We start from the raw sequence: 16603 nt of genomic DNA on the forward strand, positions 1-16603 counted from the left end.
CCTTGGGCAAGGTACTTTGTCACTCATTACTTCTCCCCACCCAGGAGTAATGATGGGGTACCTGTGAGGGCAGATATGGTTATTGTGGTAGATTCTAGCTGAATTGCGCCGAAAATGGCAGTATCGAGCTGAATACTCCCGAGGGAGCTGAGATTGTAATTGGAATGTTTCATTGGCCCAGTGATCAGGGGTAATAATAATGTAAAGCGCCTTGATCTTAGTTAAAAGCGCGATATAAGTACCTGTGATTATTATTATTATTAAACGGTTCTTAAGTGACCGTGATATGCTAGCGATCGCAAGTTCGTTCTGTAATAGAGGAATATCAAATTGACACTGAATATAACCGTTGGCCTCATTCCTGTCTTTTGTTGAGAGGACTTAAAAGAAAAGTTCCTCAAGTCATACAATGGCTTATTAGCTTTTAGAGCCCCGGTTCCAATGGTGGGATGGAACTTATTTACGAGTCCGCCATCTTAAATTGAAAGCGAGGTAAACTCTTCATTATTTTTTGGAACTTGAGAATAATATGAAAGCAATGAAATAGTGCTTCATTTCAAATTACCAGTCTGCTCTGATGAATAATTTCAAAATTTTGATTCAATACATACTAATTCTTTAAACCATATTAAACAAAACCCGAAAGTGAGGCCAGCTGCCCTCACATATTAAAAAAAATAGTCTGGCACCATCCCATTCAACAGTAACACATCGAAAATGGCTTCGTCGTGAATAAGCTTTGTTCATCCATCCCCGCGCTCTCTGCAGCACTCGACACCAGCTGGCAAAAGCACTACTGTGCATATATCAATCATTCACTTTCACTTTCAGCGCTCACGCACACAAGTGTGTATTTACCTGCAATCGTGGACCTTCTATTGTCCCTCTTTTGTTTGTACTTCAACTTTTTAGGACGACCTCCCATATATGTTTTGTACACGACTGTCAATTGCGGACCTTCGAGAATTGTGGACCCTATTGTCCTCCATTGTTCAAAGTCCCCTACTGAATGCAAAAACAATCTCTCGCAGACAGGATACCATGGCTCACTCAACAATAACAAACAGTAAAGCAGACACATGTGTCTGTACTGACTGATCTTTATTTATAATCAACAAAGTAGACTTTACAAAGTAGACACCTGGTCAGTTTCCCTTCGTGGTTCATTTGAAAAGTTAGGACAAGTTATATTAATCAAACCTAAGACAGAAGAAGAGAAATACAATTTAAAGGAGATTCACATCAGTCGTGACTCTAACATACCCGACCGATCAATGTTGTTCCCTAAATGACATCATCAATCACTATGGTTTCTTGCTTGAGGCCACTCTAACCTCTTGGAAAAATGTTCGAATTCAACGCCCCGAACCGGCTCCCCCCCCCCCCTTTGGAAAATCAAGGTTCCGCAAAATGTATAAATGTTACAGTGATTTCCTGCAAACAAATGCATTTGGGCCAACAGATGTTTCATCACAACCGCGAGGTGCTCATGAAACAGTGCAAGGTGGTTATCTTAATTTTGGATACATCTTAATATTTGGTATCTATTCCCGATCCTGGATATTTCTGTAGTACGTTGCGGCCTCAATTTCGAAGGTAACGCGAAGGACGTTTTAACAATTGAAGGATTTTTTTTTTTCAAAATGAAAAGAGCTGCGGGAGCTACTTTAATTTGTTCCACACACCTCTAGATACCTCTGCGTTATATACTGTCACCATTCATTCATATTCCAAACTCGATATTTCGCCGTTGTCGACGTCATTACCGCTACCGTCGGTAGGATCCCGGCAGCCACTACCGCCCTCTCCCGTCGGAGAAGGGTAATCTTCATCGTCACATGGCGGAGTGGTCCCTCCCTGCAAATGCGGCAAAAAAACGCGGGAAATGACATTTTATTCCATGTTCTTTTCACTGCATGGACAACGATTTTTACCCTCTTTTATTGAAAAGATGAAGAAGTTTTAAGCACTCTTCAAAGAAATGCTGTGTAGTAGCCCCGCAGTCAGCATGGAGGGATATTTTTCATCTGCAACCAAGTAAAGCCATGTGTACGATATCAAGTGATGTGTATGATATAATCATGCAATTTGAGAAAACTTGATGATATGGTTAAGGACTTGGATATGAATACATACACTGGACGTCATTGGTTCGAAGCTTGATATAATCATTTGTTTTTTCCCCTCAAAAAGATTTTTCTCTCTATTTATTTAGTTTAATCAAGGCTTACGTATCAAAGACAAATTTCGGCTTTTTCCGATTTATGGTACTAGGGATTTTTGTTTTAGAGGAGAGTATAAAGTCCGAGAACCATTATGTTACCAACTGACGTATGTGCATTACGGTCGGTGACTATAGTTGGTTGCAGAACAAAAAAAGTATTGCAGCGTGGAGTGAGAGGCACATTACTAAAAAGTAAGCCTTTTACAGGCTGGGCTTCTCAAATGCTGACAAGAAACGATTGGATATTTTAATTATCAAAATCTAATGACGCATTCAATCTTAATACTGTCCTTCTATATAAGAACACACGATATCCATGCACGAAAGGAGCTTCTTATTTTTGTGACAGTTATTAAGATAACAAAGGGCCCACGCCGAATTTGGGATGGGTCATAAGGTCATAGGTCATAAGGGCTTTGCCCTATATTTTCATTTATAGCAACATTATATAAAGGCAACTAAATTACATCATTTTATCGAAATCACGGCACATAATCCGTCTAAAAGAAACACCGTAAGTCACACCAAATAATACATATATGTACATTTCTTAAAGAAAAATATTGTCAACGGCTGGTTACTCAGTATATTTTAGCTACATTGCAAACAATACCATATCTTGGTTCTTTTTTTCATAATCTTTGGGTCATTTCTTAATAATTTAGGTAAAATTGTTGTTTTTAATTGGTCGTTATAATTTTCTGGTATTTTCGTTCCATTTATTACCCCTGAAAAACGTTGTGCTGGATAATATATGTACAATGTTTATATAATCAAATATTGTGGGTTTTCTTAATCTCTTACCTCTACAGATGAGTCGGCTGACGCGGAATCTGTAAAAAGATAGTTTTCTTTAAATATTGAGTCCAAATTGATACGAGCAGGAACAGGAAACAAAAACTGTAATTTGTAATTTGTATGCAGTTTTGATGTTCCCCCATTTGTGATATCTTGGATAAATGCCTGATAGAAGACGATAATGGGCAATAAAAACAAAGATGGGTTGGAAAGTTTTCTCACCGTGAAAATATTTAGCATTATACCAGAAAAATTCCGAATGCAGTCTGTCCATTCAAAATACCACAGATTGCAAAATTGTTTGATCAATTTCGATAAAAGTTTTTAAAAATGTGACAACTTCAAAAAGATGCTCAAACTACGCACATGAAAACAAATCCTCTTGCATAAGGCTGTTTAATTAAAAAACAAACAAACAATTTCCTCGTTCCCAAAATTTGGCAAGGGCCAACTGTCCTATCAAGACGCTACAAAAATTAGCCTGAACCAGTACCCTTAGTTCCAGGGTAAGTGGGTACTGAGCAAATAATTGCTTACAGGATGAGTCCCCATCGCCCAGGCAGGGGGCCAGTTTGCAGTTTTCATTATCGAATTTCTCCCCCTGGCATTTGAGCCCTTCGTTCTGCGGTGGCGGATTGTCGCACTGCCGCGTGCGGGTTTTGAAGCTGGCCTTCCCACAGGTCGACGAGCAGTCGTTCCAGGGTGACCACGTGCTCCACATACCGTCAACTGAAAATCAAGAACAGAAAACAAGTTTTTTCCTTGAAAATGGTCGACAAAGAGAGATTATTTCTTATTCGACCACGGGCGGCACATACCGTGAAATGAAATCATGAAGAATTTTTTTTTTTGCTTACATAATGTAAAAAAACAACAAAAGTTGGGAAAATTATTATTCCATGGGTTTTATTCACGAATCGGCCATATTGAATTGAAAGCGAGGTAAAATCTTCATTTTTGGATCTTGCGAATAGAAATGAAAACAATGGCAAAAAGTTAATTACAAATTAATACCAGTCTGTATTGATGAATAATTTAAAATCGGTGATTAAACACACCCTAAAGTTTTAATCCACATTAAAAAAAAAATTAAAGTGAGGCTACAATCCATAAATAGTCTGGCACTATCCCATTCAACAGGTGACAATTTATACAATACATTTAGGGAACACGACCAAAATGGCTTTCTCATGAATAAGGTCCATACCCAACCTCGTCCCCAGGGTGTCGAGCAATACGCGCCCACCACTAGCTGCTCTCTCACCCTGGTATTGGATCATTTGCATGTGCAAGATTTTTGAACACATATGCAAATGAGGACTAGTCTGGTGCCTGCATGTGCGTTACATTAGCGCTTGTTTTTGTATGCGGTGTCTGGGGTAAAAACAGAGTCAATTCGTCGCAGGCGAGCATGGCGTGAGTTACGAAAACACGATTTATTCAATTAAACTGTTACGATTTTATCGAAACAACATGCAGTATCACATTTTATATTAATATGAACAAATTGGAAAGGAAATGAGTATTTTCGAGAAGGCGTGGACGAATGATTGCGAAAACACGTACTGCACGTTTTGAATAACAACACCAAGTACACGACAAAATCCATTTCTAGCCAATTGAGGTATCGAATCAGGATACAGGAAGAAAGTTTCCTATCCAGGGTTTACTAATGGAAACGTGGTTGGAAATAAAGTAAGCACTGGGGACGAGGTTGGGTCCATACCCACAACACTGTTGCAATAACTCAGGTAACTCAGGTATATAAGTCGACATAATTAAACTACTGTTGCAATGCGTATTTTGTATAGGACAGTCTCTCTTCAGAAGGAAAGACACACGGGTGATACAAATTTGCTAGCCAGATTTTCGCTCTTTTCAAAAAAGCTGTTGAAAATCTCTGAGCACAATGCTCAATGCTGGCTCTCCTGGCTCTATGACGTCATACCATCTTGACCAATGACCTTGCAGGGAGCTCCTGACACACGCACGTTTGATTACAGTTGGTACTTTATTGAGTGGAAAACCAATAATGGAACAACAAAAATGGGTTACCTGGGCAGATGACCTTAGAGCAATCTCTGATATCGTTGAGTCGTTCTTGGCATTGCCTCCCTCCGTGCCGTGGTACGGGGTTGGTGCATGAGCGCGACCGCAGCGCAAACCCTTCACCTGTGCATTCCCCCTGACATCGCCACTGACCCCACTCGCTGACTCCGCCATCAACTGCAAGGGCAAAATTCAAATTCATATCTACTGCTTTACGAAGCTAATAGTTCCGTTTTGATAGCCGAAAAAAAAAATTAAGATGCATATCCCATGCTCTTCAAACGAAAATATGGATTTTTCTCCTCTAACGAAGTTTGTATTTAAACGAAAACCCCATTTTGGGTTTCTTCAACCCTCTGAAAAAAGGGATTTCCTTTCGTGCACAGATAATCGGCCTGCGAGAGCCGAGTTATTGTCTCGCAGTCAATAATTCGCATTTTACGAAGAAATAGTTTAATGACTATACGTCGGTGGATTTCTGTTGATGTTCAATGTCCCAGTGAATGACTTTTATGTTGCTAGGAAAATTGCAATTGAAAAAAAAATGTTGTTAATACGGTACTTTTAGCGGAGTACAAAAAGGAAACTTACGTTATCAAGACTTAAAACCATGGATGTAAAAAAATCCCCAAAACACCGAGTGCTCTGCGGATATTTTAAAGGGCCGTGCATTAAATTTTCTGAGGAACATATTTCGTGCATTTTTCTACTCCTTTTAAATGTACGCAAAATATGTTTACACATTAAAACATTTCCATGCTTTTCATGATCACTGAGGATGACATTTCAGGAAAACACTGTTCAGTTTAGGGGTTTTCTGTTCAAATAACGAAACCAAAAATATGCTTGCCGAAAATATTTGTGATAAAAGGTTGCTCATTGACTTACTGCCATGTACTGACACAACAACGAATCAAATCACCTAAGAAAAGGAAATTTCCGACAATGAAATATACAAATTCGGGCAAATTTTGGTGCTGAAATTGCAGTAACATTGAGGTTTCTGCCTGAAATGACATCACACTTTTGCTCATGAATATGGAAATATACATTAGCATCAACCCCCCCCCACCCCAAAAAAAAGGCACCAAAACCCCATTAAAAATGGCAAAACGAAATTTGGAAATAGGGTTAAATGGGATAGAAAGGTGCATTTCCAAGGATTGCATTCCAAAAAATTACGGTGCATGGCCCTTGAAGGTTGTTCTATCCGTGTTCTTCAACTGTAGCCTATAGGATTCTTCCTCCTAACGAATTTTCATTTTGTATGTTTCTTATGGGAAATATGTTCGGATATTTTCAACCATCTGATAATACGCTCTTAAAGACTTATTCTGGGTTGCTTGTGCGTGCACAACGCACAAAAGATACCCCTCAAATATCCATCGGGCCGCAAATAATTCGAAAGTTATAAAGTAAATAGTTCGAAAGTTGTAAAGTAAACATTCCAAAAATGTGTGATTAACTTTTGTATTGCTACAGAGATGGGAATTTAAAATCAAAATCTATTTTTTTTTCGGGGCGAAACTCAGAAATAGAACGGGGAGATCGAAAACTTTTTAGAAATCCTAAATTTGTACAACTGGTCTGACCTGGGCAGTTGAGGGCGTTTGCCTTGCAAGACCGGATGTCCGTCTGGTCGCCGACGCAGTCACGGCCGCCGTACCGAGGCCTTGGCGCCGTGCACTTACGGATGCGTCTGCGTTCCCCATCGCGTCCGCAGGTAACCGAGCACGGGGACCAGTCTAACCATTCCCTCCAACCTCCATGAACTTAGAAATAAAAGGGAAAGAACGAACAAAAAAACGCCTTCAAAATTAACCTTCACACATATACCCAGCACATTAACGATGTACCACAGAAACGAACTATTGTCTTGGTTGAATTTCTCATGGTTGACTAAAAAGAAGAGAACGCAAAGATGTGGAAACCAATGATACAAAACCTACCTTAAACTCCATCGGAGTCGTAGTGTTTTGTTTGTTTACTTGCTTGATTGATTTTCGCAAACTGATTCTTGCCAAATAAAGAACAGCCATCTTTAAAAAAACCCAGAAGACCAAATTACGATAGACTTTGAAAAAAAATGCCAAACTTAATGTGAAAACACCTAACAGTCAACACAGTTTCGTAACACCAAAAACAAACCAAAATTTACATAAGTATCCAACGTAAATAACATGGCAAAAAGTTGTCTATTTAAAAATGTATTTATTATTTTATTGATTTGTTCTTTCACTCGCCCTCACTTCGCAACCAGAAGTCTGAATGGGGGATGGGGGAGATGTGTGGGGTGGGGGAGAGGAGGGGAAGGATCACATGCAAAACGAATACGTGTTAACCCTAAAGGGCCGGGTTATTTTGGCCATGGGGGGGGGGGGGGGAGGGCGGATTCCGCCCCCTTCAGATCTTGGCCATCGAGTGACGAAAAATTACGAAACTCGGTACATGCATGAATCAACTTAATATAAACATACCAAGACAGTTCATGACTATAAGTCAAAGGGTTTTGGAATTATGGCTAATTAATTATTCATATGCACCAGTGGTAATTCTGCTTTGTGTACACTTGGGGAAATTAAGTTTTCACTGGAAAATGTATGCTTGTGGTATCAAAAGATGCGCAAGACTCGAGGCTAAAAAAGTGAGGACAAAATTTTGCAAGGGTATCGTGGAATAAGTTTGGAGGGGGGGGGGGGGGGTGGCGGATTCCTCCCCGGCCCTCTTACTAGTTTAAGGCTTAAAACGTATGGCCGACTGGTTTACAATTTCTTCATGTGTTGTTTTCCAAACTTACTCGGGCAGTGCCTCTTATCGTTGCACCACTGCACCTCTCTGCTCTCTCCGACGCACGGGTTCCCCTCAAATTGTGGGCTGGGCGAATCGCACTCACGAAACCTGGCCATTGTGTCACCGCAGGTGGCGCTACACTCACTCCACAGAGACCACTCGCCCCATTGACCGTGCACTGGAAATGGAAGGAAAATGGGGCTGTCAAAAAATGCTCGCTTTTATCATACATTCTCACGTAGTTTCTTTTCAGGCCAACAATTTAATATGTGAGTTGTGACTTTTTATCCGTGATAACATTTTGAGCCGTGCGTGTGACGATTTCGTAACTGAATGGGTGTGGACTCGTAAATATCCCGCGCCCTCAGCGTTGAAAATGCGATAACTTGCTATATGAGACAATGGTGCAATAATTCAAAAATGAAAATACTCATACAATTAATAATAAAGAAGAATAAAAGACTGGTTCCTGTTCCTTCTTTCCATATCTATAGCGTAATATGAAGACACTGGAAACCAGTCTTTTTTATTCTCTCTCAGCAAACCACCCATTCAGTTCCGGTATGAATTCGCAAAATGTAAACGGTTGAAGAGCGTGCGTGAACCAGAACTCTTCGCAAGTTCAAAGTCTTGGCTTGCACTTGAAGAAGAACAAAGGACATTTTGGAAGTTCGGACAATCATTTTAGGCGCAATTTCGTGTATAACACACACACACAGACACATGCACGTTACATACCTAGTGTGGACATTCTTTTGTTTTCGTGTAGTTAAGAAAAACCTGTGAAAAAAACTCATTTTACTCACACTGAGAAAACTCTTTCAACCTAAAGGTTTTTTTTTTATGAATCCCTTTGGTGTTTATCTTCATTTTGCCGTAAATACAAGTCAACCTAACCCGAAAATGCCTCTAAACCTGTTTTCCAGAGAGGGGGAAACATTGTGTGGACGTGGGCAAGTCCACACAACGTCGCTGCTACCTGTTTGATGTAAACATCATTTGCTCGGAAGTCCACAAAGTGAATGTAATGCTTGAACACATGTTTTACTATACTCATGAGAACCTGATCCTTTCCTTCTTTTGTTCCCTTTTGTTTGTACTCTTACTTTTTCTCGACAGCTCCCATAAGGTTTGTACACGAAATTCTCCAGGGCCAGGGCTCAGGTCCTCGGTCCCATTGAAATCGCACACACCCCATTGTCCCAAGTCCTGGATAACCAACCCACACATAACAAGGGAAACTTGTACCTCAGTTGTCTTTTGTTTAATCAAAAGGGTCTCTGAGACACTTGAGTGACCTTACTGGAGGCGCACATGCGCAGTTGGAATCCCTAAACTTCTATTGCATGCAACTGCGCATGTGTCACAGACACGAGGGCAAGCTAATCAACAATGAGAGATACAGTACAACGTTCAGTTTTAAAATCACAGCAACAGGTCCAATTCTTTACCGGGGCATATAATGCCGGCGTTGCAGTCTCGATGCTCAACTCTGTCCCCTGAACACTGAAAGTTGTCGTCGGGATTATCGGGGGAGGGTCTACAAACTCGCCTTCTCTCTTCAAATCCCGCACCGCACGTGACAGAACATGGCTGCCAGTCACTCCACCTTCTCCATACGCCTTCAACTGTTAAAACCATTAAAATGAAATGAACAACGCTTAAACATAAAGATACCATGCTTTGTATTACATTACGCTTTCTACTGGGAGCTTGGTGGTTCTTGTCCCCACTTTGCTCCAGTTTGAAAGCGCACATGAAAACAAAACGTGACGTCATTATGACGCAAAAGAATTGCCAGATAAATTACCTTAAAATATTTCAAAATATTTCAGTAACACACTAAATATAACAACGAGGCTGAAACTATCTCAAGTTCTATTATATTTCTGGAAACCTCCATGGTTCTAGAAATCTATAGTCACTGCGGAAAACCACGATCCGTTTCACCCGTTCACCATAGATTTTCCACTGCACTCAGTCATGCTTCTTAACTAAAAAAGAAAGCAATTTGAAACTGTTATCAGTTGTGCCCACATATATCATGCTTTCAAGACTGGTTTCAAGTCAAATCTGATGACAGTTTTAAAGACGGCTTATTTGAGATATGGCAGACAAAATTGAGGGCGCTGTTTGCGCTGGGTAAAGTCTTTGTATTTACCCAAACCAAATAGCGCCCTCGTATGTCCCGCCATATCTGTAATTACGCTCAGAGAAGTTTTTACCACCACTGTTTAGTTATGGCGTATAATTACTGTACAAAAAATTCCAATTATTTGCGGTTTAGAGGCGCAAAAGAAACTCAAAAATAACAGCCTATTCAGAGGGTTAAAGACGCCAAAAGGAAACAAAGTAGGATGTTTTGTCGTTCAAATTAAACATACAAATTGAATATTCGTAGAGGAGACCAATAAATGGAATTTGTTGGAAGGCATTGACAGTACATTATTTAAGCGTTAAAGTTGGTACGGTATATACGTGCTTTTTTAAAATTTCGATTTTCTTTCCGAACGAAATTTAAAGGAATATAAATCGTGTTACAAATAAATTTGGTTATTTGTATTTGTAGGCCTTTACACAGTTTTAAAAATTGGTTTTAAATGGCGAACTCCAGTTCAGAAATTGCGCATTTTATTCAGAACGAATTAGGAGCGTCCCGCTCTTAATTCAGAAGTTGGAATTATTAGCTGATTACTTGTCATGGGCCGATCTTTTTTTCGTGCGATGTCTCATTGCAAAGCTCATAACTAATGTTGTTCTAGAAAATGATCAATTCAATTTGAAAATCTATTTTTCAAGGTGCTACACCCAAAAAGCACGTTTAGTCGTATACACCAACTTTAAATGAAAACCTCCTGGATTCTTCATGGGTTTCTTCAAAAATGTAGCCACAGGTGCATAACATGGGTGAATTCGTTAACATTTGTGGATCTTAAAGAAACGGCACAATATGCTGGATAAGGGAATACAGGCAAAAAGGAAGGATCACGTACCCGAATTTTGGTCTTCCTCGTATTCAGCAACCTGCTGGACAACCTGCGGTGCCTGCACCTCCACTGGCCCCGGTACTTCACACGCCGCCGCGCACCTCTTCCCGCTGATCTTATTGGACCAACCCTCGGCGCCCAGCAGGCAGCACGCCTCTCTCGTGTCCACGGGGGCACCGTCGGGGCCCGGTAACCTCTCCACCAGTTGCTGGCACTTACCCCGTGAGCCGAGCGGGTCACGATACCGGAAACAGTAACCGTCTTGTGCTAATTATGTCAGAGAAGATTTTTGAAAAACAAATATGGTTTATCGTCAGAAAATATGCTGTAATATATTGAAGAGTATATGGTGGAATATTCATTGCTTAATCTATTTCACTCGAAATAAATCATCGGCTAGATCAAGGGCGGATCCAGGGGGGGGGGCCAAAGGGGGCCATGGCCCCCCCAAAACGAGACCAATTTTTTTTTTTTATGTGACATCGCAATGAAGGCAGGCAATGAGTACACCACCATCTTTTCCTAAAAAAAAACATTGGTTAAAGTGGTCAGAAATTGCCTCAGATCGCACCACAGAGCATCTAGAATCCAAAAAATGTTCGGGGCCCTTAAGCGGGCCCCGAACCCCACGCCGTAATTTTTTGACCCTTTTTTGTGTGGTCAAAAATTTATTTTGGCCCCCCCAAAAAATTGTGTTCTGGATCCGCCCTTGGGCTAGACCTGTTGAGAATTGAAATTATTATTATTATCCATCTCTTTTATGATGAAGAATCGACTTCGACTGAAGTGTTTCCTTTTCAAAGTATTTCAATTTAAACTTACGGTTGTTTTCACTCTAAACAGTCCAAGTCCCTAGTTTCACTACCTGAAAATTAGAGATAACTCTAAATAATGTGAAATTTAATTGTTAGTTGTCCTTACAGTTTTAGACCCACAAACAGTTTTTGAAATCTTTAAAACGAACACCCCCCAAAAAGCAGCCAATTTAACGATTAATGTCTTAAAGTTTGTTAGAAATGTGATTTATTTCAATAGCGAAATAGAGTTTAAACTTTGTACCTGATTTTGATTTTCTCAAAATATTTCAGCATCAACTCAATGATATTCAAGTTATAGACAAACCAGATATGCTGCACCAATCAGACAGTAAATTTAGATATACATGTAGTTGAAACATATGCGATTTTTGTAATACGACTGTGGGGTCGGTGAGGATGAAATGTGGGTATTGTCTGGAATGACCCGGATCAGGATTTCCTTAAACATGAGGATATCCTTATTATTTGGAAACACAACAACCTACCATCGGTTAAAACCCCCGATATCCAATGATTGTGAAAGATTTCTCCCTGACCCTGTATAAACACAGCCAGAGCTCTTTGACCTGACAACTTTTTGACATGATTTAAAGGTATAGTCCATCATTTGTAATTTGAGCATTTTGTTCGTTTGAAGCAACAAAATTGTCAAATCTAATTTATAAAGAACGGTGCTGAACAACTAATCTGATGAAGTTTCAACTCAGCTTCAGCTGTACACTTCGAGAAAAACAACATTCTAGGATCTCGATTTCAAATCAAAAGTTGCTGAATCATGTTCTGAATTGGGCCCGAATTCAGCTTCCGAGATACGTTCTCACAAGCCGATTGCAGCTACGCGATGCCGCGCACCGATCCGACGAGTAATAACAACCGTGCGCGTGTGGGTCGTGTCAACGCTTGTGCACGCTTCGCCGAATAAAAAAACCGGAACTACGCACCAATGGAATTTTCCTTCATTCGTCGATTTCTTCAAAATGACAGCTTGCCAGAAAGACTAATTTCACAGGGAGTTTAGTCCCCTTACTATCTTTCAACCAAGTATGTTTTGCAACAATAATTACGCCAGTTACTTTTTGGATAGCTGCAAATGATGGAGTCTGTCTTTAAGGAGGAATGTTTTCCTACGTATTCCGGTTCACGCGCCAACGCGCTAATCTGTGCGTGAAACGGAACAAAGATGAGATAACACTTCCGGTACTCTAATAGACCGATCCCCAACCTCGTTCCCCATGGGTACGATCTTGCTGCGCCATGTTGTTTCCCGTCATGCCTCGCGCGATCTTAACCCCTGGAATTGTCAGCATCGTTTACGTGTACATCACGGCCAGGGGTTAGTGTAAGGAATGCGTCCGTGGAGTCGAGGCTGGCCGATCCCAACCTCGTCCCCAGTGCTTACTTTATTTCCAACCTCGTTTCCAATAGTACGGCCTGGATAGGAAACTTTCTTCCTGTATCCTGATTCGATATTACAACTTGCTAATAATGGATTTTTATCGTGTAGTTGGTGTTGTAATTTCCAACGCTTTCTCAATTATACTCCTTTTCTTTCCAGTTTGCTCATATTAATATGAAATGTGATACTGCATATTGGCGGGCCAGATTGTAACATTTTCATTTCCCCCCAAAACGCATTTTTATAACTCACGGTGCGACGAATAAATGCTGTTTTACCCCAGACACCGCATACAAAAACAAAAGCTAATGTAACGTACATGCAGGCACCAGACTATTTCTCATTTGCATACGTGTTCAAAAATCTTGCACATGCAAATGATCCAATACCAGGATGAGAAGGCAGGTAGTGGTGGGCGCGTACTGCTAGACACCCTGGGACGAGGTTGGGCCGATCCATTAAGCCCCGACCCACCGGGTGATCTGATTTATGTCGGACATGCGTTCACGCGCGCATGACGCGCCCGGCTGGAAGATGACGTATGAGCACGTGAGGGGGGGGGGGGGCTTATTACTTGATCGGCCTATTCTTTCCTTCTCAATCTTTGAGTCAACAAAGTGTAATGAACTTGTAATCCGCTCTGCGCACGGAATCCTCTAGAACAAAAGCGGAGCTGAAATTCAATAAGTTCAAAGAAATTTTGGATTGTGGATAAAGTTGACTTATATTATGCAAATTATGTTCTGACGTTTGCATTCTCAGTGTTATTGATTGGCCATTGCACGTTCGCCGTCATAATACTGCATTCATGTGCATATTAAATCCGCGCACGCGCACAAACCGAACCAGGCTCCACCCACTTCATACGGAGTGCCGTGCTCGAAATTCCTCGCTCGCACCGCATTTTAATATAATAGATTTTTGTTTTGACAATGTGACTGTTTAGAGATGAACAATGAGGAAAACCTACGGTCTTCTAGTAAAACAAATTGATAATGAATGAAAACACCAAATCTTGTTTGAAACCCAGCGTGTGAACGGATGTGTTACGCGTCACTATGTAACAGCTGAACCAACAAGGAACTTCCTTGCAGGATCCTTGCTTAGGAATAAATTAGGAAATACGTATTGTTTTGGCATGTGGTCCATTTACCTTTAGCATAGTGCCAAGTCGATCATGAAAGGGTCAATGCAAAAGAAACATGTTTTTTTACGGATCTTTTAATCACACCCTTTTGTATTATTCACCATTAGTTCCAGTCTTTATATAGTGTTTCCTTTATATGCCGATTTCTATCATGATAAAATCATACATGCATTTTCACTGTATTCTCTGAAAGTGGGCTATTAGTTTAACATCAAACTCTCAACCGTGCCGTATTGAAGTCGGAAAAAAGAAGCAAACACTAGGTTGAAAGAACCAGTCAGGATCGTAAAGCCCGGTTCATACTTCATGCGAAAGGCATGTGCGAAGCGAAATTCTTGTCATCAACAATGGTGGACGCGCTTCGAATGTATTGTTGACGTCACGTATTTCGCTTCGCTTTCGCTCTCGCGTGAAGTATGAACCGGGCTTAAGGCGGTCACTGTGGAGTAAGGTACTGTCTGTGACAATCGTAAGTACGCCTAAGTCGGCCACAATGGCGTAAACCGGATAATCCGTAAATGCATGTCAGCAATAATACTCAAACGCTGACGATTTACGCAACATTTCCTTAAGCACCAAGTTATCTTGTTCCTTAAATTAAAGCGTCCAATAATTCGATCCAACAACCTGGTTATTCTAGCTGCACAAAAAGTTCGTTTTTGTGAGGGCTCCGATTTTCAACGGAAATCTACGGAAGCATAAAGTGACCATTTGAGTGCCCTTGAAAACCACCCAAATTGATCCTCATCCTTCACTCTTTGCTACAAGAGGGTAGACCAAATAATGTGATCTTTATCCAACTGGAGTTTTGAATCTTCAGGCCCACCGAAATATAAAAACAAAAGTTGCTTCGTTTTCTGCTTTTACGATGTTACAATATACAACTTCGACTTACCGGTGTCTGCCAACTTGCCGCACACAATCAGGCAAGCCACCACGGTGGCCACAAACCGAGTCATGTTTCAGTTCTGTACGGACTGAAGTTGATCACCTAACTAACGCTGTACTAGCAAGGGTGCCAATTAAACACTACAGCTCTGCCGGATTTTGGTGGTGCTTCTGTACCAGGAAGTCATGAAAGTGTTTGATAATCAGTGGCAGGATTCTGATTTGGTAGCGATTGTGACGTGTACTTTCGTTTTACGCGCCAGAGTACGAGAGTTCAAGGAAAGAATGGAATTATGATGGTGCTCGACCCTACAGTGTTTTTTTTCTTCTAAAGTCATTGGTGCTTAAATTAATAAGGGTGAATGCTCACCATTTTTCCCTGGCCGTGTGAGTGTTCCAGATTTTTTTCAGACGATTAAGGCATAAGCTCATATTTCAGGCGTTTCAATTGGCCGCTTGTTTGGACTGGTACCTTTGGCGCCACTGCAAGGGCGGATCAAAAACACTTTTTTTGGGGGGGGGCAAAACAATTTTGGTCTCTCAAAAACTTGGTCCAAAAATTACGGCGTGGGGTTTGGGCCCCTTTTAAGGGCTCTGATTTTTTTAAGATTCTAGTTGCTCTGTGGTGCGATCTGAGGCAATTTCTGACCATTTCAACCTTTTTTTAAAGGAAAAGATGGCGGTGTACGCAGTGCCAGCCTTTATTGTGACATCACTGGGTTCCCCCTTTTTATTGGGGGGGGGGGGGGGGGCATGACTCCCGTTGCCTCCTGGATCCGCCCTTGCGCCACTGACGTGTTCTCTGACGTTAAGGTGAGAAAACGACATACATGTACATGTGCTCTCTCACCCTGGTATTAGATCATTTGCATGTGCAAGATTTTTGAACACGTAGAAAAATGAAGAGTAGTCTGGTGCCTGCCTGTGCGTTACATTAGCGTTTGTTTTTGTATGCGGTGCCTGGGGTAAAAACAGCATCAATTCGTGGCGCCGTGAGTTATGAAAACACGATTTTTTTTGGAAGTTAAAAATGTTACAATCTGGCCCGCCAATCTGCAGTATTCCATTTCATATTAATATGAGCAAACTGGAAAAGAAAGGAGTATTTTTGATAAGGCGTGGACGTTAAGATTACAATTAACGTGAAAACACGTAATGCACGTTGGAAATAACAACACCAACAGCACGATACAAATCCATTGCGGTATCGAATCAGGAAACAGAAATGAAGTTTCCTATCCAGGGCTTACTATTGGAAATATGGTAAGCACTGGGGACGAGGTTGAGTCCTGAGGCACCCCTGCCTAATGTAGGTCCATGTGCTGCCTTCAAAAACATGACATCCTACGATATGAAGCCTGAGTATTTGGGGTGTGTTCAGTTGGTTTGAACCATAGAGCTATATTAAAGGTAGCCTATAGTCCATCATTTGTAATTTGTGCATTTTGTTCGTTTGAAGCAACAAACTGCTCAAAATCTAAAGAAGGGTACTGTTCTCTTCTAGTG

General features: G+C 40.9%; 1 protein-coding gene across 1 annotated transcript; it reads right to left on the minus strand.

The window, feature by feature from the left end:
* Window positions 1-1062: 1062 nt before the first annotated feature.
* LOC119726760 (coadhesin-like) lies at window positions 1063-15301 on the minus strand. The gene is made up of 9 exons (XM_038198602.1): window positions 15105-15301; window positions 10855-11115; window positions 9313-9489; window positions 7869-8039; window positions 6664-6843; window positions 5078-5248; window positions 3560-3751; window positions 3029-3057; window positions 1063-1857 (listed from the first exon to the last, which is right to left on the minus strand). The coding sequence occupies exons 1-9, from the start codon at window positions 15166-15168 to the stop codon at window positions 1720-1722; spliced, it is 1383 nt and encodes a 460-aa protein (XP_038054530.1). The 5' UTR covers window positions 15169-15301; the 3' UTR covers window positions 1063-1719.
* Between the last annotated feature and the right edge of the window lie 1302 nt (window positions 15302-16603).

The sequence above is a fragment of the Patiria miniata genome, unplaced genomic scaffold (assembly GCF_015706575.1).
Source record: "Patiria miniata isolate m_02_andy unplaced genomic scaffold, ASM1570657v1 HiC_scaffold_2, whole genome shotgun sequence".
In the NCBI taxonomy this organism is placed as follows: Eukaryota; Metazoa; Echinodermata; class Asteroidea; order Valvatida; family Asterinidae; genus Patiria; species Patiria miniata.